General features: G+C 54.5%; 2 protein-coding genes across 3 annotated transcripts; both read left to right on the top strand.

The window, feature by feature from the left end:
• Positions 1-8,565: 8,565 nt before the first annotated feature.
• Positions 8,566-10,897, top strand: LOC104682518 (histone H1.0). Its single transcript, XM_010389215.2, has one exon. It carries the CDS (start codon positions 9,000-9,002, stop codon positions 9,582-9,584), a length of 585 nt encoding a protein of 194 aa, XP_010387517.1. The 5' UTR covers positions 8,566-8,999; the 3' UTR covers positions 9,585-10,897.
• A 470-nt stretch (positions 10,898-11,367) lies between these two features.
• On the top strand, positions 11,368-21,409 carry GCAT (glycine C-acetyltransferase). 2 transcript variants are annotated; one of them, XM_010389216.2, is made up of 9 exons: positions 11,369-11,623; positions 13,848-13,978; positions 17,028-17,129; positions 17,599-17,745; positions 19,316-19,470; positions 19,607-19,689; positions 19,853-20,024; positions 20,386-20,507; positions 21,077-21,409. In XM_010389216.2, exons 1-9 carry the CDS (start codon positions 11,428-11,430, stop codon positions 21,226-21,228), a joined length of 1,260 nt encoding a protein of 419 aa, XP_010387518.1. In that variant the 5' UTR covers positions 11,369-11,427; the 3' UTR covers positions 21,229-21,409. The 2 variants fall into 2 exon arrangements, with proteins under 2 accessions (XP_030771663.1, XP_010387518.1); XM_030915803.1 differs by lacking the exons at positions 17,028-17,129; positions 17,599-17,745 and having other exon boundaries at positions 11,368-11,623.
• The last annotated feature ends 2,034 nt before the right edge of the window (positions 21,410-23,443 follow it).

Raw genomic sequence — 23,443 nt, 5'->3', positions numbered from 1 at the left:
TCCTGAGCTCATGAGTCCTTCCATCCTATCGTCAGCAGTAGTGGGCAGGTCTTTTTTTTTTTTTTTTGAGACGGAGTCTGGCTCTGTCGCCCAGGCTGGAGTGCGGTAGGCCGGATCTTAGCTCACTGCAAGCTCCGGTGGGCAGGTCTTTCTCAGGACACCATCTCTGATTCTGACTCTTCTGCCTCCCTCTCTCCAATTTCAAGATCCTTGGCTGGGCGCGGTGGCTCGTGCCTGTAATCCCAGCACTTTGGGAGGCTGAGGCAGGCGGATCACCTGAGGTCAGGAGTGCGAGACCAGCCTGACCAACATGGAGAAACCCCGTCTCTTCTAAAAATACAAAATTAGTCAGGCGTGATGGCACATGCCTGTAATCCCAGCTACTCGGGAGGCTGAGGCAGGAGAATAGCTTGAACCCAGGAGGTGGAGTCTGCAGTGAGCTGAGATTTTGCCACTGCACTTCAGCCTGGGCAATAAGAGCGAAACTCCATTTCAAAAAGAAAAAAAAGATCCTTGTGATTCCACCGGGCCCACCAGGACACCATGATAATCCAGGATCATCTCCCATCTCCAGCCTGGGTGATTAGCAACGTTCATTCTCCCTTGCTATTAAAGGAACATTTTTGAAAGTTTCAGGGATTAAGATGTGGTCGTATTTAGGGGCCATTCTTCTGCCTCCCACACACAGTTACCCATCGCATAATAGGGCTGGGGCTTGGGGATGTGAGCAGAATCCCTCCACATCCAACATATAACCACCTGAGGCCCCCAACTCAGGGCCAGTGCTGTTCCTGTGTTAAGAGAAATCCTGTGTTGGGCAGAGAGCCGGAGGCAGGGGAGCACTGTCCAGTCGCTGCACAGCAGTGTGGGGGAAGGAAGAGGGGACGTCTGTAAAAACCCATTGGCTGTGATTATTTCACACTGCATGCCTCTATTAAAACATCTCTGGCCAGGCGCGGTGGCGCATGCCTGTAATCCCAGCACTTTGCAAGGCCGAAGCGAGCAGACCACTTGAGGTCAGGAGTTCAAGACCAGTCTGGCCAACATGGAGAAACCCCATCTCTACTAAAAATACTAAAATTAGCCAGGGGCTGGTGGCGGGCACCTGTAATTCCAGCTGCTCAGGAGGCTGAGGCACGAGAATCGCTTGACCCAGGAGGCAGAGGTTACAGTGAGCCCAGATCGTGACACTGCCCGCCAACCTGGGCAACAGAGCAAGGCTCCATCTCAAAAACAAACAAAATAAAACAAAATCTCATGTATCCCATAAATATATACATCTATTATATACCCACCCAAATTGAAATTTAAAAAAAGAAAAAAAAAGCAAAAACCCCATTGACTGTACTCTGTGTTAAATTCCTGGGGCCCGCAAATGTTGATTACTTTTCAGTTTCAAGAATCTAAGTGACACCTAGCCTGGAGAGGAGGAGGGGAGAGCCCCTGTTTCTGGCAGGTTTCTAAGAGGAATCACAGGACCAGGCTGAGAGGAGGGGACCCAGCACCCAGGCTAGTGTAGTCGCCCCTCCATCCCTGAGTGAGGGGCCATCTGCTGCTCCCCGCCTCTCCCTCACCCCCACCCCCGCCTCTATCTCAAGTCTTGCTCCTTTCCCCTCGGGTGCCTGCACCTGCCGTTTGCCCCATCCTCCTCACAGAGCGTGAATCTTGATTCTTAGTGTGGAGGTCAAAGCCCTTTGGAAGTGGGAAAGGCCCAGGTAGGTGCAGATTGGTTATTTACTTGCTGGGTGCTGGGTGTGAACGGAACAGACACGTGCTTGCCTCATGGGGCTCAGTCTCCGGTGGGAAAGATGGGCACTGCTGTCATTGTAAGGTGCAATTTTGTGAAAAGTGCTAAGAAGGAAAGGACATGGTCTATGAGAGAGGGTTGCAGAGTCCTAATTAGGGAGGGGAAGTTGGACCAGTGGGATTGAGGGAAAGCAAAAAGAGAAAGCAGGTAAGCTCTAAGTCTGCCTTTCAGAACACACGCCCTCCTGCACAAATAATTCACAATCTTCCTGAACCCAGCTATGACCAGACCCTCAGCTGACAGAAAATTGCATAAAGCCCTCTCCAGCATACAGCACAAGCACCATCCTGTACCATCCCTAGCAAGCCTTTGTCTCCTTGCAGACAACCCCTTCTCTGCTGTGCTACCTGTTGCAAATTTGCAATGCATTTTCTTTTTCTTTTTCTTTTTTTTTAGACAAGGTCTTACCATGTCGCCCAGGCTGGAGTGCAATGACATAGTCTCTGCTCACTGCAATCTCTGCCTCCCAGACTCAAGCGATTCTCCTGCCTCAGCCTCCCAAGTAGATGGGACTACAGGCATGTGCCACCACGCCCGGCTAATTTCTGTATTTTTAGTAGAGATGGAGTTTGCCATGTTGGCCAGGCTGGTCTCGAACTCCTGACCTCAGGTGATCTGCCCGCCTCAGGCTCCCAAAGTGCTGGGATTACAGGTATGAGCCATCACTCCTGGCTGCAACATATTTTCATACCTTCTCTAATGTGCCTTTCTTTACCTACAACTGTCTTGGTAAATTCTTCTTATTCTGTGCTACTGGCCTCAGATAGTTGCCGCTCACCTGAGACAGGGGTGACAAGACGACTTATTCATAGAAAGCGTAATGACCAAATTAGAAGAATTGGGATATCCATCATCTTAAACATTTATCTTTTCTTTATGCTGGGAGGATGTGAGTTATTCTCCTGTAGCTATTTGGAAGTATACAGTGGGTTATGGTTAACTGCAGTCACCCTACTGATCTATGGAACACTATGTCTTATTTCTTCTAGCTAACTGTATATTGTACCCATTGATCAGCTTCTCTTCTTCCTCCCCTCCTTGCTATCCTTCCTGGCCTCTGGTAACCACCAATCTACTCTCCATCTTCATGAGATCCACTTTTTTTTTTTTTTTTTTTGAGACAGAGTCTCGCTCTGTCACCCAGGCTGGAGTGCAGTGGCGCGATCTCAGCTCACTGCAACCTCCGCCTCCCAGGTTCAAGCGATTCTCCTGTCTCAGCCTCCTGAGTAGCTGGGACTACAGGCGTGCGCCACCACGCCCGGCTAATTTTTTGTGTTTTAAGTAGAGACAGGGTTTCACCGTGTTAGCCAGGATGGTCTGGATCTCCTGACCTCATGATCCACCCACCTTGGCCTCCCAAAGTGTTGGGATTACTGACATGAGACACCGCACCCGGCCTTTTTTTTTTTTTTGAGACGGAATTTTACTCTTGTTGCCCAGGCTGGAGTGCAATGGTGCGATCTCAGCTCACCACAACCTCTGCCTCCTGGGTTCAAGCAATTCTCCTGCCTCAGCCTTCCAAGTAGCTGGGATTACAGGCATGTGCCACCATACCCAACTAATTTTGTATTTTTAGTAGAGACACGGTTTCTCCATGTTGGTCAGGCTGGTCTTGAACTCCCGACCTCAGGTGATCCTCCCACCTTGGCCTCCCAAAGTGCTGGGATTAGAGGCGTGAGCCACCAAGCCAGGCTGAGATCCACTTTTTTTTGTTGTTGTTGTTTTTAGATGAAGTCTCGCTCTGTTGCACAGGTTGGAGAGTGCAATGGCGCAATCTTGGCTCACTGCAACCTCCACCTCCTGGGTTCAAGTGATTCTCCTGCCTCAGCCTCCCGAGTAACTGGAATTACAGGCGCCTGCCACCATGCCCGGCTAAGTTTTATATTTTTAGTAGAAACGGGGTTTCACCATGTTACCAGCCTGGCCAAGATCCACTTTTTTAGCGTCCACATATGAGTGAGAACAGACAATATTTGTCTTTCTTTGCCTGGCTTATTTCAGTTAATATGATGACCTTTAGTTCCATCTGTGTTGTTGCAAATGACAGGATTTCATTCTTATTGGTGGCTGAATAATATTCCCTTTGTTTATATACCACATTTTCTTCATCCATTCATCCACTGATGGGCGCTTGGGTTGACTCCATATTTTGGCTATTGTGAATGGTGCTGCAATGACCATGGGAGTGCAGATATCTCTTCAATATGCTGATTTCCTTTCTTTTGGTATATACCGAGTAGTGGGGTTCATCTGAACCATTTTTTTTAGACTAGTCAAGTTCAGTAGTGACAAGGAGCACAAAGTAGAACAAGTGGCTGGGCGTGGTGGCTCATGCCTATAACCCAGCACTTTGGTGGGAGGCCAAGGTGGGTGGATTGCTTGAGGTCAGAAGTTTGAGACCAGCCTGGCCAACATGGTGAAACCCCGCTCCACTAAAAATACAAAGATTAGCTGAGTGTGGTGGTGGGAGCCTGTAATCCCAGCTACTCGGGAGGCTGAGGCACGAGAATTGCTTGAACCCAGGAGGCAGAGGTTGCAGTGAGCTGAACTCGTGGCACTGCACTCCAGCCTGGGCAACAGAGTGAGACTCCATATCAAAAGAAAAAAAAATTAGCCAAGAGTGGTGGCGCACACCTGTAACCCCAGCTACTTGGGAGGCTGAGGCAGGAGAATTGCTTGAACCCAGGAGGTGGAGGTTGCAGTGAGCTGCGATCATGCCACTACACTCCAGCCTGGGCAACAGAGTGAGACTCCATCTCAAAAAAACAACTACGAAAAACAAAAAATACAATTACAAACCACCACCATTTGACACTGCCTATACCCACCCTAAACTCTGCTCCAATTGTTTCTCTGCAATTGCCACTTTCCAGCATACTATATAATTCACTTTTTCTTTTTTTTTGAGATGGAGTTTTGTTCTTGTCACCCAGGCTGGAGTGCAATGACATAGTCTTGGCTCACTGCAACCTCTGCCTCCCAGGTTTAAGCGATTCTCTTGCCTCATTCTACCAAGTAGCTAGGATTACAGGTGCCCACCACCACGCCCAGCTAATTTTTGTATTTTTAGTAGAGACAGGGTTTCACCATGTTGGCCAGGCTGGTCGCAAACTCCTGACCTCAGGTGATCCACCTATCTCGGCCTCCCAAAGTGTTGGGATTACAGGCGTGAGCCACCGCCCCCGGCCTAATTTACATCTTTATGTAGTCTACTGTGTATCTATCTTTTCCAGGGAATCTCAGCTCCACAAGGGCAGGGCTGTCTTGTCACTTTGGTTGATGGCTATATCCCAGCGCCCATCCCAGTGCCCGGCACATATTAAGGAATGCATTAGGATTCCAAAGCCAGCCGGGAGCGGTGACTCATGCCTGTAGTCCCAGCACTTTGGGAGGCCGAGGCCGGTGGATCACGAGGATAGCTCAAGACCAGTCCGGCCAAGATGGTGAAACCCCATCTCTACCAAAAATACAAAAAATTAGCCGGGCATGGTTGTGGACACCTGTAATCCTATCTATTCGGGAGGCTGAGGCAGAGAATTGCTTGAACCCAGGAGGCAGAGGTTGCAGTAAGCCGAGATCGCGCCACTGCACTCTGGCCTGGGCGACAGAGCGAGACTCCGTCTCAAAAAAAAAAAAAAAAAGGATTCCAAAGCCCAGAATGCCACAAGACCACAGGTAGTGCAGTGAACAGGGCATTGCCTTGGGAGTCTATCAGCCCTGGGCAAGTCATTAAACATAGGGGTGGAGATGGGGGCGTCCTGTCTGTAACGTGCTGTCACGTGCCAAGGGCTCAGGCACGCGCGTGTGCGCACACACAACCATTAGTAAGGACACGACCCCTAGCATTCTAATGCGATTTATACTTTTCCATGCAGGAATTCATTTCCCCGTCTCACTAACCCTAGAGACAGGTAGAGCCAACAGGTGGAAGAACTGAGGCCCGAGAGCGACAGCGGGGGATCCTCCTCGCGCCACGGCACGGCCTGGACCCTCCCCGCGCCACGGCACAGCAGCTGTCCGACCCTCTCCCCAAGCCCAGGCGGCGCGGCGGCTGCCAAGGTTCGCGGGCAGGTGGCGCGGCGCCGGGGACTACATTTCCCAGGAGCAGTTGCCGCGGTTCCGCCGTTCCTGGGGTTTCAAGAGCCTCGCGTTAAAGGGGGCGGGGGAGGTTGCGCAGTCGGCCAGCTGGAAGATGGCTCTGCGCCCGGTGGAAACCCGAGAGCCGTCTGCCCGGGTGCCCAGGCGGGTTCTGGCTGGAGTGAAGAAGCCCCCCGGCTCTGCAGTGTCCCCGAGGCGAGGCGAGGCGAGGCCAAGCCAATCTAGAGGCCGTCTTTCCTCGTCTTGCCCGCCTCGGCTTCGGCCTCTGCGCCCAAGTCTCAAGGAACCCCCTTCCTTCCCCTCCAACTCCCTGGAACAGGGGAAGGGGCGGTGAATCTCGCCGCCTGACGGGAGAAGGGGTGTCCACTAGCTGGAAGCCCCTGCAACCCGAGGCAACCCCTTTCCCCAATCCTGGCTTCAGTTCCGGGAATTTACAGGTCGCTGGGATGGACGGGGAGAAGGGACAGGAGAGCTACAAAATGAAATGAAGGCCCAGGTGTCAGGGACCTGAGCCTCACAGTACCCCGCCCCCAATCCATCCTTCTAAGTCCCAGGCCTCCGCGGTAAAATAGGGGTGATGGGGATAGTGATCACAGGCAGGAGGCGCAAAGGATCCAGAAACCGGTGGGGAGCACTGTGCAAACTGTAAAGCTCTGTGCAAATAAAATTATTCATCATCGTGTCATTGGATTCATCAAGTCTTTAAGACATGCACGGATCTGGGGCGGAGGGTGGGGTGACATGGCCCTGGGCTCTCAGGGTGGAATATCTCGGATACGGGGGTGGCTATTTGGGTGCGTATTAACCCAACCAGGTCTTAATGGGAACCTGAGTTGTCTTTGAAAATAACCAAAACAAAGCCACCAGAATGTTGTGTTTTCGAGTGACGAAACTTAAGGGAAATTGACACCATCAAAAGAAGAACCTTGACCTTTTGAACTAACCTGACCCCCCATTGCTTCCCTTCCCCGCCTGTGCCACGGAGATAAGCCCGGAGAGAAGGCATCTAACACCGAGTCTTGGCTCCCCCTCCCCCCTCCTCCCCTAATCATTTGGATTAATCCATCCCTTGGCGTGCGGGGGAAACCCATTAATTTGCCCTGGCTTCAGAGACTCCCAGGTCCAATAGGAGCCCTACCACACCCACGCAGCTACGATCCCGTCCCCAACATCAAAACCCTCGAACCCCTCCCTTTTACCCCTCCCCAGTAGCCTACTGTGCCTGCAAACAGCTCTTGGACCATACCGGGATGCGTTCATCATTTTGACCAGCAACAAACTCCCACTCCCAGGGTATTGTTTAAGTGAACAGTGACCGGCCTCTATGCTTAGGGAATAAAAGCGGGGTTGTGGGAGGGGGGCTCAGGGAGCAAGCGTCGCAGAATCCCAGCCCAGGGCCGCTGCCAAGCGGACCCGGCACGTGAGTAGGAGGTCGGCCGCAGAGAAGGGGTCCTAGGGTCTCTGAGGTCCCTTCTGCTGGCCTCTGGGCCACTAAAGCCCCTCGAGCTTCAGAACTCCCTGCAGACAGTGGCGCCCCGTGTCCGCCTCGTCTACACCTGCCAGGCAGCACGGGAAAATCTGTGTGCATTTTAACAAAGACATCGCATCTTCCCAGCAAAATGGCGGTGGTCGCGGCCACGGCTCTCTGAACTGCACACTTTCCGAAGATAGGTCACAACCCAAGGGATACAACCCCCTCCTCGACCTCTACCCCAGCGCCCCACTTTCCCAAGTCCCCAAAGCACTCAGGGCCTCTCCTCATTACAGGGGCCCCCAGGACCGTCCCTGCCTAAAGTCTCTGGGGCAGCTTCTCCATTGTGGACCGCCCCCCCCGCCCCCACATTGCCTTCAAGGAGCCTTGGGACGGGGAATGAACCCCCAGGCTGGGCCTCAGGGATGGGGGGCAGCGAGTTCTGCCTCTGACACCCCAAAACTTCCAGGCTAAGAGAAGCATATAAACAAATTCCCGATTAGGGTATATGGGAGATGTAGGGGTCTTTGAGGAGAAGAGGCCACCCGGGAGCCCCTCCTCATCTCTCAGAGGGTCCGGGCAGCACTGGGGGTTCGGCCTCAGGAGGGGACCTCAAGGCAAAGGTCGGGGGGCGCGCTGGGGGAGAGACGGCAGAGGAGGGGGAAGGGACAAAGTTTGAGAGTGCCCTTCCAACTCTTCCAGGGAAAGTTTCTTTGGGGGCACCATGGACAGAGAGGGGTAGAGGTGTGGAGGGACCGGTGGCGGGGTGACCCCCGAGAGGTGACCGGACCCCGGGGGAGCGACCCCTCCCCCCTGTCCCGGCTCGGCCCGGCTGGGAGTCGCCTAGCTCGGGGCCGCGTGTGTTAGTTGGGGCCGCTTTCCGGCAGCTCCACCGGGCTAGGGGACCCCGCAGCGGGTCGGAAGCGGAGCCCCCGGTAGCCTCAGGGGAGAGCTTTGCTACGGGGGGTTTCCCACACCGGGGCTCCCTAGCCCCGCAGAGCCAGCCCCCCGCAAAGGGGAAATGTGCCGGCGCACCAGCGGTCCTCGGCGCCGTTTGGGGCGCGTGGCGGGCGCGGGGGGCGGCGACCGGGCCAGCGGGCCGCCCGGCGGGGAAGCCCAGGGAGCCAGGCAGCGGCCCCGGGCGGCGGCGGGGAGCGGGAAGGCCCGGGCCGGGGGGAAAGGTCGGATTTGCTCGGCGGAAGAAACACAGATGGCGGCGGCGCAGCGCCATTCCGGGCCGGGAGCAGGCAGCCAGCAGCCCTGTCCTCACCGCGGTCCGCCCGCCGCCGCTAAATACCCGGATGCGCCGCCCAAGCGCCAGACGCGGAGCTGGGAAAAGGGAGGCAGAGGAGGCGGAGGCAGAGGCAGAGGCAGAGCCCGGTGCCGAGACCAAGCGACAGACCGGCGGGGCTGGGCCTCGCAGAGCCGGCTCAGCGAGCTCTCCCGACACCCCAGCTGGGAAGGAGAAGCAGCGACTCCTCGCTCGCATCCCCGGGAGCCGCACTCCGGACTGGCCCGGTAGTCAGGGGCTCAAGAGCAGATCCCGAAGCAGGCTTTGCTCAGTCTCCGACGAGGGCTGGCCTTTTGGAAGGCGCTTTCAACAACCGGACCAGACAGGCCACCATGACCGAGAATTCCACGTCCGCCCCTGCGGCCAAGCCCAAGCGGGCCAAGGCCTCCAAGAAGTCCACAGACCACCCCAAGTATTCAGATATGATCGTGGCTGCCATCCAGGCGGAGAAGAACCGCGCTGGCTCCTCGCGCCAGTCCATCCAGAAGTATATCAAGAGCCACTACAAGGTGGGTGAGAACGCTGACTCGCAGATCAAGTTGTCCATCAAGCGCCTGGTCACCACCGGTGTCCTCAAGCAGACCAAAGGGGTGGGGGCCTCAGGATCCTTCCGGCTAGCCAAGAGCGACGAGCCCAAGAAGTCAGTGGCCTTCAAGAAGACCAAGAAGGAAATCAAGAAGGTAGCCACGCCAAAGAAGGCATCCAAGCCCAAGAAGGCTGCCTCCAAAGCCCCAACCAAGAAACCCAAAGCCACCCCAGTCAAAAAGGCCAAGAAGAAGCTGGCTGCCACGCCCAAGAAAGCCAAAAAACCCAAGACTGTCAAAGCCAAGCCGGTCAAGGCATCCAAGCCCAAGAAGGCCAAACCAGTGAAACCCAAGGCAAAGTCCAGTGCCAAGAGGACCGGCAAGAAGAAGTGACAATGAAGTCTTTTCTTGCAGACACTCCCTCCTGTCTCCTATTTTCTGTAAATACTTATCTCCTTTTTTGTCTTGATGCTCACCACCACCTTTTGCATCCTTCTGACTTTATAAGAGACAGGATTTGGATTCTTCAGAAATTACAGAATAATTCATTTTTCCTTAACCAGTTGTGCAAGGACAGCAACAACCAATCTCTGTAATGATGAGAATGTACTTATGTTTTGTTTTGCTATTAACCTACTTACGGGGTTAGGGATTTGCCGGGGTGGGGGGGGGTGGGGGGGGTTGTGTGTTTTGTTGGTTTGTTTGCCATGAAGGTAGATGGGGGTGGGGAGAAGACACAAGGCAGTATGTTCTGGCTAGATGAGAAGGGAACCCAGGAATTGTGAGGTTAACAGGAGTATCTTTACGGTGAGCGAGCTTTCTTTGAGTTGGGCACCCGTCGTGAGAGTTTCAGAACCTTTGGCCAGGAGGAGAGAGGTGGTAGGGAGCAGCCAGCCGGCAAAGGAAGGAGGTGGAAAAAACTGCCACCGGGCTGACTTCCACCTCCCAGTGGTGAGCAGTGGGGGCCCAAACCCAGTTTCCTTCTCATTTCTGTTAGTTTGCCCTTTCGGTCTCCCTATTGTCTTAGGGAAAGGGAGTAGGGTCCAAGTGACAGCTGGATGGGAGAAGCCATAGCTTGTCCCAGTCAGCTAGGATGTAGCCATTGGAGGATCTTTGTGGCTTCAGCAAATTCTCCTGTTAAACCGGAGTGAAAACTTTAGGGGAAGGGTGGGGAGTCAGCCAAGTGCCTCAGTGTGCCCTGTTGAAACTTGGATTTTTCCATGCAATCGATGGATTGTGTCCTAGGAAGACTTTTCTTCTGGATTTTTGTTCCTCCTGTACAAGAGGTGTCTTTGCTTGGTTTGGTGGGGCTGCGGCCACTTAAAACCTCCCGATCTCTTTTATTTGAGTCTTTTATTATAAGTAGTTGTAGCTGGGGGAGGGGGAGGGGGAGTGGGCGGGCAGTGGACAGTAAGACATACTGCAGTCGATTTGGGATTTGCTAAGTAGTTTTACAGAGCTAGATCTGTGTGCATGTGTGTGTATGTGTATATATACATATCTAGGGTTAGTACTTAGTTTCACGCCCGGGAGCTGGGAGAAAAAACCTGTACAGTTGTCCTTCTCTTATTTTTAATAAAATAGAAAAAGCGCGTACTTGCGCGTCTCCCCCCCCCCACCCCGCCTTTTTTAAACAAGTGTTCCTTGTGCCGGGAAAATTTTGCTGTCTTTTTAAAACTTTAAAATAAATTGGAAAAGGGAGAAACTGAGTGGTGTATTTTTCCTCACTTTGAAGACTGGGGGATGAATGCGGAGCGGTTAGGCGGGCGGGCAGTGCGGACATCTGGGGCGTTTGCACCTGAGAATGGGGGGAGGGTTACAGGAGCTGGACAGAAGCCAGGAATCCTTAGTCCCGGAGGCTGCGGAACGTGCCTTTGCCGGCTTCTAGGCTTCTGCCTTTGGGGTCCAGAGGGCACCCCATTTCCGGCCGAGAGGTGAGTACGTGGGAATGCGGTGGGGAGTCTGGTGGGCTGGGCCCTGACGCGACTTCCTCCGCCCCCTTCCCTCCCCTCTGGCACCCGGACCTCTGCAGTCTCAACTTACAAGTCAAGCCGCTTGGTCCCTGGCGGATCCCGCCAGGCCCCGCCCACCCACCTTAGGCCCGCCTCCCACTCGTTAAGTGAGCCCCCTCGCTCCGATTGGCTGTTGGAGTCCGGCCCCCGGCCACGTGACCAGGCTGCGTCCGCGTTGCGCACGGCTCCCAGGCAGGCAGGGACTCTCGGGCGAGGTAGGAGCGATGTGGGCTGGGAACGCCTGGCGCGCAGCGCTCTTCGGAGTGCCCCGCGGCCACCGCGCACAGTCAGCGTTGGCCCAGCTGCGCGGCATTCTGGAGGGGGAGCTGGAAGGGATCCGTGGAGCTGGCACTTGGAAGAGTGAGCGGGTCATCACGTCCCGTCAGGGGCCGCACATCCACGTGGACGGCGTATCCGGAGGTAACTCTCCCTCCCGGAGTCGTTCCAAGACCTTTCCCGAGCTTGCGCTGGAATGGAGGGCTTGGAGGCGGGGGTGGGCGGCTCCTACACTCTTTGCTACTGGTCCCCTTCGCGTCTCTCAGGGCGACTTTACGGCTTCCTAATACTGACTTTAGCCTGGTTAAACCCGTTTTGACGGAGGGAGGTGATTTGCCCTTGAGCACCTTTTTGGCTCAGAAGGCAGGGCTGGGACCAGCCCTGTGTGAGCGTGGGAAAAGGAGAGAGACACCCAGCTGGCTCCCACCGTGACACTGCAAGGAAGGGTAGTGGGAAGGCTGTAGCGAGAAAACCCGCATTTCTTGAGCGGCTGTTTTGTGAAGGCCTCTACCAATTGTTGCTGCACGTGAACTCCTGCTAACTTCTTTTTTTTTTTTTTTTTTTTGAGACGGAGTCTCGCTCTGTCGCCCAGGCGGGAGTGCAGTGGCCGGATCTCAGCTCACTGCAAGCTCCATCTCCCGGGTTTACGCCATTCTCCTGCCTCAGCCTCCGGAGTAGCTGGGACTACAGGCGCCCGCCACCTCGCCCGGCTATTTTTTTTTGTATTTTTTAGCAGAGACGGGGTTTCACCGTGTTAGCCAGGATGGTCTCGATCTCCTGACCTCGTGATCCACCCGTCTTGGCCTCCCAAAGTGCTGGGATTACAGGCTTGAGCCACCGCGCCCGGCCACTCCTGCTAACTTCTGAACGCAGGGATGACTAATTCCATTTTACAAACGAACAGGCTGAAATCCACAGATGTGAAATGGCTTGCCCAGAAGCCCCCAGCTAGCTGCAGGCAGCGCTGGAATATTGGAGCTGGAACATTACCTAACTGGCCAGAGAGGACAGCTTCCTAGCCAAACTCATAGCAAGCAATCTGGTCTTGCTCTGTCGCTCAGGCTGGAGGGCAGTGGCGAGATCTCGGTTCACTGCAACCTCTGCCTCCTGTGTTCGGGCGATTTTCATGCCCCAGCCTCCCAAGTAGCTGGGACTACAGGCAAGTGCCAGCACACTCGGCTGATTTTTGTATTTTTAGTAGAGACTGGGTTTCACCATGTTGGCCAGGCTGGTCTAGAACTCTTGACCTCAAGTGATCCGCCCGCCTCGTCCTCCCAAAGTGTTGAGATTACAGACGTGAGCCACCACTCCCAGCTCTCCTTCATTTCATTCTAACCAGTGGTTACTGCTTGACTTATTCGTATCAGGCCTCAGGTGAGTGGTGATCATCAACAGGCTCCCAAAGCTGCCTTCTGCCAGGAAATAGGCATAGAACCCTTGGTGCTGTTGTACTCATTTGTAAAATAGAGGTCCCAGGTAATCCCTTCTCTCCCTCAGGGGAAGCTTAGAGCCAGTCAAAAGATGGGAAATTAGGAGACCCAAGTTCTCATTCTGTTTTTGCCTTTCCCAGGCTGTGTGAACTTTCCCCTCTGGCGTGTTTGCTCCCAAGGTCAGCTGTGTTCACTCTGGGCTTTAGAATTCAGGGACTGGTATCTCAGGCACCCACCTTTGGGGAAGTGATTCTGTACCAGGCAGCAAAGTAAACTGTGGAGTTCCAGGACTGCAGCAGGCATCTGACCCAGACCTCTTCTTTAACCCACAAGGAAACCAAGGGGTCAGATAAGAAGTTAGTGGTGGTCTTCAGGCACAGGAGAAGCCTGTGAGGAAGGGTTGAGTTCCTCCTTGGGTAGAATGTGATTCAAAGCCCGAGTTTAGGCTAGGCACAGTGGCTTGTGCCTGAAATCTCAGCACTTTGGGAGGTCAAGACAGTAGGATTGCTTGAGGCTAGAAGTTCAAGACCAGCATGGGCAACATAATGAGGCCCCATCTCTACAAAAAATAAAAATATTTAGTTGGGCATGGTGGCACGCACCTGCAGTCCCAGCTACTCAGGTGGTTGGTTGGGAGGATTGCTTGAGCCTGGGGGGTTGGGGCTGCAGTAAGCCATGATTGCACCACTGTACTCTAACCTGGGCAACAGAACTAGACCCTGCCTCAAAAAAAAAAAAAAAAAGTTTAAACTTCTCCCTCTTCAAGATGTGTAGCACTGACCCTCCCTCTGTAGCTGTTGAATTTGGTGCCTCTTCAACGGTGAATCCAGGTCTGTTTCCTTTCTGGACCATTTCCCCAGGGCCTGGCACTGTCATCTTTCCAGGCCCTTCCTTGCCCCACCTGAGCTGCTGTATCCATCTCCTCTCTTTCACCTCAGGAATCCTTAACTTCTGTGCCAACAACTACCTGGGCCTGAGCAGCCACCCCAAGGTGATCCAGGCAGGTCTGCAGGCTCTGGAGGAGTTTGGAGCTGGCCTCAGCTCTGTCCGCTTCATCTGTGGAACCCAGGTACACAGTGAGTGGTGGGGGGTTGTGGGGACTGACCCCAGCTGCCTGCTTCCCACAGTCAGCAGGGCTGGTTTAGCCAGCTCAGCTCATCCACAGCCCTGGGCCCACTGTTGGCCCCAGAGCTGTGCAGCAGAAAGGCTGAGTGCAGGCCTCTGTTTTGCTGAAAAGCTTTGGCCAAGAAACTTTATATATATATGTATATATATTTTTCTTTTTGAGACAGAGTCTCGCTCTGTCACCCAGGCTGGAGTGCAGTGGCACAATCTTGACTTGCCGTAACCTTAGCCTCCCAGACTCAAGTGATTCTCGTGTCGTGTCTCAGCCTCCCAAGCAGCTGCAATTACAGGTGTGCTGCCACACCCAGCTAATTTTTTTTTTTTTTTTTTTTTGAGACGGAGTCTCACTCTGTTGCTGAGGCTGGAGTGCAGTGGCGTGATCTCGGCTCATTGCAAGCTCCGCCTCCCGGGTTCACGCCATTCTTCTGCCTCAGCCTCCTGAGTAGCTGGGACTACAGGCGCCCACTACTGCGCCCAGCTGATTTTTTGTATTTTTAGTAGAGACGGGGTTTCACTGTGTTAGCCAGAATGGTCTCTATCTCCTGACCTCGTGATCCACCTACCTCGGCCTCCCAAAGTGCTGGGATTACAGGCGTGAGCCACCGCACCTGGCCTAATTTTTGTATTTTTAGTAGAGATGGGGTTTCACTATGTTGGCCAGGCTGGTCTTGAACTCCTGGCCTCAAGTGATCTCCTCCTCCACCTTGGCCTCCCAAAGTGGAAACTGCCTTTTTGAGCATTCGTTTTTCCCACCTGCAAAACAGAGTTCCTCAGACCTGACCTTTTTTTTTTTTTTTTTTTTGAGACTGAGTGTCGCTCTGTTGCCCAGGCTGGAGTGCAGTGGTGTGATCTCAGCTCACTGTAAGCTCCGCCTCCTGGGTTCACGACATTCTCCTGCCTCAAGGCCTCCCGAGTAGCTGAGACTACAGGCACCCACCACCGTGCCCGGCTAATTTTTTGTATTTTTAGTAGAGACAGGGTTTCACCGTGGTCTCGATCTCCTGACCTCATGATCTGCCCGCCTCTGCCTCCCAAAGTGCTGGGATTACAGGCATGAGCTACCGCGCCGGGTCACACCTGACCTTCTATAGGAAAAGAGGAGTAGGTGGCAGGAACTGAGACTGAGGGCTCTGGGTCTGTTCTGATGGGGCACAGTTGCCAGTGCTGCCCTTTAGTGGCCCTGTTCCTATGGGCAAGTATCTTAACCTCTCTCTGTCTTAATTCCTTCATAAGAAAACTGAAGATAATAGCACTTAATGAGATCCTTACAAATTAAAGACTTAATACATGTAATGCTTAGAATAGGCTGAGCGCAGTGGCTCATACCTATAATCCCAGCACTTTGGGAGGCTGATGCAGGCAGACCACCTGAGGTCAGGAGTTCAAGACCAGCCTGGCCAACATGGCGAAACCCTTTCTCTACAAAAATACAAAAATTAACTGGCATGATGGTGGGTGCCTGTAATCCCAGCCGCTTGGGAGGCTGAGGCAGGAGAATCGCTTGAACCTAGGAGGTAGAGGTTGCAGGTGAGCTGAGATCACACCACTGCACTCCAGTCTGAGCAACAGAGTGAGACTCTGTCAAAAAAAAAAAAAAAAAAAAAAAAAAAAGCATGGAACAGCCTGGCACGTAGTAGTGCTCAATGAATGTTGGCTATTATTTATTTTCCAAATGTTACAAAATAAATTTATATAAGTATGAAACTTAAATAGCACTAATTATGTGCCAAGAAATCTTTTAAGAAAATTACAACTATTGGCCAGTCGTGGTGGCTCATGCCTGTAATCCAGGCACTTTGGGAGGCTGAGGTGGGTGGATTACTTTAGGTCAGGAGTTCAAGACCAGCCTGGCCAACATGGTGAAACCTGTCTCTGCTAAAAATACAAAAATTAGCTGGACTTGCTAACTTGAACCCAGTAGGCAGGGGTTGCAGTGAGCCATGATGGTGCCACCACACTCCAGCCTGGGTGAAACTCTGTCTCAAAAAAAATAAAGGAAGAACATTACAAGTATTAACTTATTAATCCTAAGTGATAGGTGCTATTCTTATTCCTCCTATTGAGATGAGGACACTGAGGTCCAGAGAAGTTAAGTGACTTGCCCAGAGGCACACAGTCTATTGTGGTGGGATTTGAACCCTGGCTCAAGAGTCCATGCTGGCTGGGCATGGTGGCTCATACCTGTAATCTCAATACTTTTGAAGCCCAAAGCAGAAGGATCACTTGATGCCTGGAGTTTGAGACCAGCCTGGACAACACAGCAAGACCCTCTCTCAAAAAAAAAATTTTTTTTTTAATTAGCTGGGTGTGGTGGTGCGCACCTGTAGTCCCAGCTACTAGGGAGGAAAGGCTGAGATGGGAGGATCAATTGAGCCCAGGAGTTCAAGGCTACAGTAAGCTATGATCTCACTACTACACTCCAGCCTGAGTGACAGAGAATCCCTGTCTCATTTGCCAAAAACAAGAGAGAGAGAGTCTGTGCTCCTACTTGTGATTATCATTAACTGCCCTCTCAGAAAGGTGAGAGTGAAATGAATGTCAGAGGCAGAACTGACTCACATCCAGTCACTTCCCAGCAAAGCCCTCACCCACACCCAACAGCTTTCAAATCTACAAATTAGAGGCGCAGATGAATCCAGAATTACCTCTGTGATCTTTTTCTTTGCCATTAGGCAACCAAAAAAGACACTCAGTGTGGTGTTAGGAAGACACATCTTCCTTCTCCACGAGTTCCCGTAATTCCACCCTTAGACCGCTATTGTAAAACCAAAGTCTGCCCAGGAAGGGAACCTAACAGGTCCCCAGTTCCTCAATGGGAACTGTCTGCCAGATTCCTGGCAGCTCTGGGATAACCCATGTGTGGCCGAAAGTAAGGAGGCTGAGGCTGCAGGCTTTCTGGGTTGGGTCTCTGTGGTCCTCCAAGCCTCTGTCCCCTCGGACTTGTCCCACATGACCCCACAGGCATCAACACGTGTCTCACTCATTTTCTTTAGAGCATCCACAAGAATCTAGAAGCAAAAATAGCCCGCTTCCACCAGCGGGAGGATGCCATCCTCTATCCCAGCTGTTTTGACGCCAACGCCGGCCTCTTTGAGGTGTGTGGAAGCTGTCCTGCGGGTGAGGGTTGCTGGGGCCTGTTAGGCTGGGGAAGGCTTGGGGGTGGGCAGTCGGGAGAACCTAGGAGGATTCAGTGCCATGCCTAGAGGCTCCAGAGCCCACTTCTTCTGGAGGTCAAGGTTGGGCCAGGTAGGTGCTCCAGGAGGAATCCTGGGGCTTGCAAGGAGCCTGAGTTCCAGAGACTGTGGGGGATAAGCTACATCATCTGGAAGGCTGGGGGAGGCGGGGGCCTGGTACTCACCAAATATAGTCTCGCCTCCTCTTACTAGAGCAGGGCGCTGGTCCAGCCCGGCACTGGGGCACGGGGGCCCAGATGGAAGCACAGAACGCCTTGCCTCTCTACCCAGAGGAACAGCCTGGCTGGCAGTACAGTTTTTTGATTTGCGGGAGTCCTGGTCGAGGGAGAAGCCTAGGGTGGTTGAGTGATGGCTCACTGCCTCCCTCCAGGCCCTGCTGACCCCAGAGGACGCAGTCCTGTCGGATGAGCTGAACCATGCCTCCATCATCGACGGCATCCGCCTGTGCAAGGCCCACAAGTACCGCTATCGCCACCTGGACATGGCCGACCTAGAAGCCAAGCTGCAGGAGGCCCAGGTGGGGCCACACCTGGGCCCACACTCAGCCTCCATCTGGGGAAGCAAGTGAGGCTTAGAGAGGCCAACTCCTCACTCACAGACAGATAGCCTGAAAGTTTGAAACAGCAGATTTGAACACAAATCTCTCAGACCCAGAGCATTATTCTTTCTTTCTTTTTTTTTTTGAGACAGAGTTTCACTCTGTCGCCAAGGTTGGAGTATAGCTCTGTCGCCAAGGCTGGAGTATAGTGGTGTGATCTCGGCTCACTGCAACCTCCACCTCCTGGGTTCAAGTGATTCTCCTGCCTCAGCTTCCCAAGTAGCTGGGATTACAGGCGTCTGCCACCCCGCCTGGCTAATTTTTGTATTCTTGGTAAAGACGGGGTTTCATCATGTTGTCCAGGCTGATCTTGAACTCCTGACCTCAGTTGATCCACCCTACTTGGCCTCCCAAAATGCTGGGATTATAGGCGTGAGCCACTGTGCCTGACACCAGAGCATTATTCTATTGTACCGTGATGCCTTGAGGTTTTTCCCTTTGTGTGTCTGTGTGTGCGTGTGTGTGTGTGTGTGTGTGTGTGACAGAGTCTCACTCTGTTGCCCAGGCTATATTACAATGGTGCAATCGTAGCTCACCGCAGCCTCAACCTTCTGGACTCAAGCGATCATCCCACCTCAGTTTCCTGAGTAGCTGGGACTACAGGTGCCCACCCACCCAGTTTTTCATTTGTTTGTTTTTTAGATGGAGTTTCACTCTTTTTGCCCAGGCTGGAGTGCAATGGTGCGATCTTAGCTCAGTGCAACCTCTGCCTCCCGGGTTCAATTGATTCTGCCTCAGCCTCTGGAGTAGCTGGGATTACAGGCGCCCACCACTGTGCTCAGCTAATTTTGTATTTTTAATAGAGATGGGGTTTAACCATGTTGGCCAGGCTGGTTTTGAACTCCTGACCTAAGGTGATCTGCCTGCCTCAGCCTCCCAAAGTGTTGGGATTATAGGTGTTAGCCACCACGCCTGGCCCGTTTGTTTTTGAGACAGGGTTTCACTATAATGCTCAGGCTAGTCTTGAACTCCTGGGCTCCCAAAGTTACAGGCATGAGCCACCATACCCAGCCAGTTTTTAAAATGTTTAGTAGAGACACGGTCTCACTATGTTGCCCAGGCTGGTCTCGAACCCCTAAGCTCCCAAAGTGCTGGGATTACAGGTGTGAGCCACGGCGCCCGGCCTGCCTTAAGTTTTAGCAAGCACCTTCTGTGTGGCAGGCCCTTACTAGGCATAAGGATAGAATGGACACATTGGTAAGACCTGGTCCCAGCCCAGCCTGTCCTTTGGGACCTTACACAGGAGAGGGAGACCTGAGCCCATTCTCACTGCCCAGGGTTCACAGTGGAGATGGGTGAGGCTGAGAGGCACAGATGAGGGAGAGGATGTTCCAGCCCCCAAGATGGTGGTACCTATGTGTCCACCTCTTTGCTCACTTCTGTGCTGGGCACTGGGCAGGATGAGCTCTCAGAGCTCCAAGCAGCACAAGACATAGGTGGTTTGGCCCAGCTTGACACCACCCACCACCTGTTCACGTCTTTCCCGCAGAAGCATCGGCTGCGCCTGGTGGCCACCGATGGGGCCTTTTCCATGGATGGCGACATCGCACCCCTGCAGGAGATCTGCCGCCTCGCCTCTAGATATGGCGCCCTGGTCTTTGTGGATGAATGCCATGCCACTGGCTTCCTGGGGCCCACAGGACGGTGGGACCATGTGGCACCTGAGGCCTGGGGTGGGGCTTCTGAGGGTGGCTGGGCAATGCGGAGGCCAGTCCCCAGCCTGATCCATGATCCCTGGGCTCTCAGGAGGCAGTGACAGCAGTGGCAGCTTCCCTTGCAGGGGTACAGATGAGTTGCTGGGCGTGATGGATCAGGTCACCATCATCAACTCCACCCTGGGGAAGGCCCTGGGTGGAGCATCAGGTACCTGCAAGGTTGTGTCCCTAGGATCCCCTTGTCCTTTTGGAGGGCCCTGTAGGGGCTCAGGGAAGTGGGGAGGGCAGCACGGACTGTACTTTCAGGAGGGGGTTGGGGTAGGCTCTGGCCCCTGACCAACCCCTCCCCCCACCTCTTCCCTTCTTCTCAGGGGGCTACACGACAGGGCCTGGGCCTCTGGTGTCCCTGCTGCGACAGCGCGCCCGGCCCTACCTCTTCTCCAACAGTCTGCCACCTGCTGTTGTTGGCTGCGCCTCCAAGGCCCTAGATCTACTCATGGAGAGTAACACCATTGTCCAGTCTATGGCTGCCAAGACCCAGAGGTGCGGCTCCCAGCAGGGATAGGGCAGGCTCGGGGGCCAGGGGACATGGTGAGAGCCAGCCTCGTGTGTCTGCCCAGGCCTGTAGACAGCTCTGTGCCCACCAGGTCTGCTTCTGCCTGTTCCCTTCCGTCCTCTCTCTCTCTGCCTCTCCCCTCTAGCTTCTATGTCTCCCTCTTGTCCATCCTGTCTTTCCACCTCCCTTTTTGTTCTACCTGCCCCCTGCCTGGCTCCCATCTGCCTCTTAGAACTTGTAACTGTCTTTGTTGATCCTGCTTGCACAGACCTCAGGCCTGGTCCCTGGGAGGAGCGGGTGTGAATGCTCCACGGCCCCTTAGCTACCTGTGATACTTTGTACCCACAGGTTCCGTAGTAAGATGGAAGCTGCTGGCTTCACTATCTCGGGAGCCAGCCATCCCATCTGCCCTGTGATGCTGGGTGATGCCCGGCTGGCCTCTCGCATGGCGGATGACATGCTGAAGAGAGGTAAGTGTGCTGGGACGAGAGAACTGGTGATGGGTCCTGAGAGAAGAGAAAGGGAAACCCATAGACTATGAACCACCCCCTCTCCCTGCCGCCCCTGGCCACACTGCGGCCTCTTAGGCCACCTGTCTGTCCAAGCTTGAAAACTGCAGGCAGGCCAGGTGTGGTGGCTCACGCCTGTAATCCCGGCACTTTGGAAGGCCGAGGCGGGCAGATCACGAGATCAAGAGATCGAGACCATCCTGGCTAACACGGTGAAACCTCGTCTCTACTAAAAATACAAAAAAATTAGCCGGGCGTGGTGGTGGGCGCCTGTAGTCCCAGCTACTCGGGAGGCTGAGGCAGGAGAATGGTGTGAACCCGGGAGGTGGAGCTTGCAGTGAGCCGAGATCGCCTCTACTGCATTCCAGCCTGGGCGACAGAGCAAGACTCCGTCTCAAAAAAAAAAAAAAAAAAAAAAACCCAGGCTATGAGGCAGTCCCGAATCTGAGAGTTGGGGCGGTTCCCTTGACCTCTGTGTTCTGCCCCCAAGCCTGTTGGTTCTGGCACGCCCTTGCTTTCTATCCTCCCAGGCATCTTTGTCATCGGGTTCAGCTACCCCGTGGTCCCCAAGGGCAAGGCCCGGATCCGGGTACAGATCTCAGCAGTGCACAGTGAGGAAGACATTGACCGCTGTGTGGAGGCCTTCGTGGAAGTGGGGCAACTGCACGGGGCACTGCCCTGAGCTCTGGGTAGGGACGAGCAGAGCCAAGGTCCACCTACTGCCACAGGGTCAAAGGAGGTTTTCGATCAGCTCAGAGCAGAGGCTCTGAGCCCTGAACCAAAGTCCCAGAGCTGGGCTGGGACGTGGCCTGCGCTGACGGCTGTGAGAATGTGAAACAACAGTTTGAAAATTGGCTGTGACATTCTGGTCTGCTTTACTGTCTCTGGGCAGGCCCAGTCCTGTGGCCGGTTGAAGAATCCAGCAGGAGCCAGGGCTCTGAGGGGAGGCTCCCGAGGACTGCAGATCTCCAGATCTCCACTCACCTTTTCCCTAGATTAAGATGGGACCCAGTGGCCGGGTGCGGTGGCTCACCCCTGTAATCCCAGCACTTTGGGAGGCCAAGGCGGGCGAATTACCTGAGGTCAGGAGTTCGAGACCAGCCTGACCAACATGGAGAAACCCCGTCTCTACTAAAAATACGAAATTAGCCGGGCATGGCAGCGCATGCCTGTAATCCCAGCTACTCAGGAGGCTGAGGCAGGAGAATCGCTTGAACCTGGGAGGTGGAAGTTGCAGTGAGCCAAGATCACGCCATTGCACTCCAGCCTGGGCAACAAGAGCAGAAGTCCATTTCAAAAAAAAAAAAAAAAAAAAAATGGGACTCAGGCCTTTGGGAGATAGGCACGGGCCACCGTTTGTCTCAGGTAGCTTCTGTGCTGCTGTGGAGGGCCGCTGAGACCTAGCCCCACAGTCCCTTTACCCTGCCACCGTCCGCTACTCTGCAGCCCCAGAGTCTAGAGTCTAGCTTCTTCCTCCCCTTTGAAAGATGTCCTGTCGCTGCCCAGATAGGAGGAGGCTGGGTGTCCATGTTTGGAAAGAGAGGAAGAGGATTCAGGCCCCAAAGAAAAGAATGAGGATCACCCCTGGGGAAGCTCCGGACAGTCTGGAACCCTGTGTTCAAGCCCACTGTTTCCCTGCCTTACTCTGGCCTTGGGCAAGCCCCAGTCCCTGTATGTGCCTCAGTCCTCCTGCCACTATGCCTTGAGATCTGGGGCCCTTCCATCTCGCTCATTCCAAGGCCTACGATGATCAGCCGCCAGGGGGTGCTGCGAGCACGGGCCTCGGCCGCCAGCTCGCCCCGCCCCTCCAGACTGGAGGCCTTGGGCCGCGGCTGTTTGGGCTGCCCAGCAGTCAAGGCCAGGAGGGGTGATTTGCTGCTGCCAAGGCCCCATCCTCCCTTGTGCCCCACAATGGCTCGCCGCTCTCCTGTTAGAGGGGCCTGCGGGAGGAGGGCGGTCTCTCCCTGGCAGCCTTGTAGACCCCTTGTGTGGTGGGGAGTGGGGTCTGAGTCACCGCAGCTCCAACCTCAGCGTGATGTGGCCTTGGGAAGCTCTTAGTTTGCTTGGGGCAGAGGATGAAAAGGCCCTTTATCATTAACGACATGAAACTAGCCCTACGTCTCTCTCTGACGTCCGCCACCTCCAGCCCGCCCATTTGCCCGTTATCTTGCGATGAACAATGTGAGTTGGGTTCCAGCCCAACCCTGCAGGATCTGAAAGCTGGGATTCCGGGGATCTGAAAGCCTGCAATCTGGAGGACCTTGCTGCTGGGGTCCAGGAGCTGGCGGGGGCGTGGGCGGGGGGGGGGGGGGGGCGGTGTGAGGGTGGAAGGCAGCCTGGCTGGGGTAGCTGTGGCCACATTAGTGGCAGGAATATTTGCAGCCCGCCACCACCGGGTAAGGCAGGTAGCACCAGGCGTGCTGCTGCAGGGTATGTGCACAAGGGCTCAACCAGTAGTGCCAAGCCAGCAGCTTGATGAACGTGGTCTGCGCTAGCCGGCAGGTCATGCTACGCGCAACGGGCAGCCGCAGGGTGACGTGTGGCAGTTGGTGTGCTGCACCCAGCGGGGCCAGAACAGAGGGCCCAGGTTCACCCAGACCGACGTGAGGCGGCACGAAGCGAGGTACAAACAGCGGAAAGTGCGTCGCCGCCCCTGTGGCTCCCGGGAACCGCCGCTGGTGTTGCGCTGCCGGGCTGGCAGGGCGGGCATCGGCAGCGCGGCGACCCCCTGGGCCAGCTGGCCGCGGTAGCGCTCTACGCCGTCGGCCAACCCGCAGATCAGCGTGTTCCGGTGCACCAGCCCGGGTCCTCCGCCGCGCTTCCTCCGCAGTCATCCAGAAGGTGTCCGTCCATAGGAGGCGCAGCAACCCCTCTGGGTGCACGTGTTTCGGCTTGGG

The sequence above is a fragment of the Rhinopithecus roxellana genome, chromosome 13, assembly GCF_007565055.1.
Source record: "Rhinopithecus roxellana isolate Shanxi Qingling chromosome 13, ASM756505v1, whole genome shotgun sequence".
Lineage (NCBI taxonomy): Eukaryota > Metazoa > Chordata > Mammalia > Primates > Cercopithecidae > Rhinopithecus > Rhinopithecus roxellana.
The sequence above is the reverse complement of the archived record's forward strand: the minus strand, read 5'-3'. Positions and strand labels throughout refer to the sequence as shown.

Coding starts and splice junctions, on each gene's coding strand:
- GCAT (XM_010389216.2), top strand. CDS start 11,428: ATGTGGGCTGGGAACGCCTGGCGCGCAGCGCTCTTCGGAGTGCCCCGC. Junction 19,471..19,606: donor TTCCTGGGGCCCACAGGACG/GTGGGACCATGT, acceptor CTTCCCTTGCAG/GGGTACAGATGAGTTGCTGG. Junction 20,025..20,385: donor ATGGCTGCCAAGACCCAGAG/GTGCGGCTCCCA, acceptor TTGTACCCACAG/GTTCCGTAGTAAGATGGAAG.
- LOC104682518 (XM_010389215.2), top strand. CDS start 9,000: ATGACCGAGAATTCCACGTCCGCCCCTGCGGCCAAGCCCAAGCGGGCC.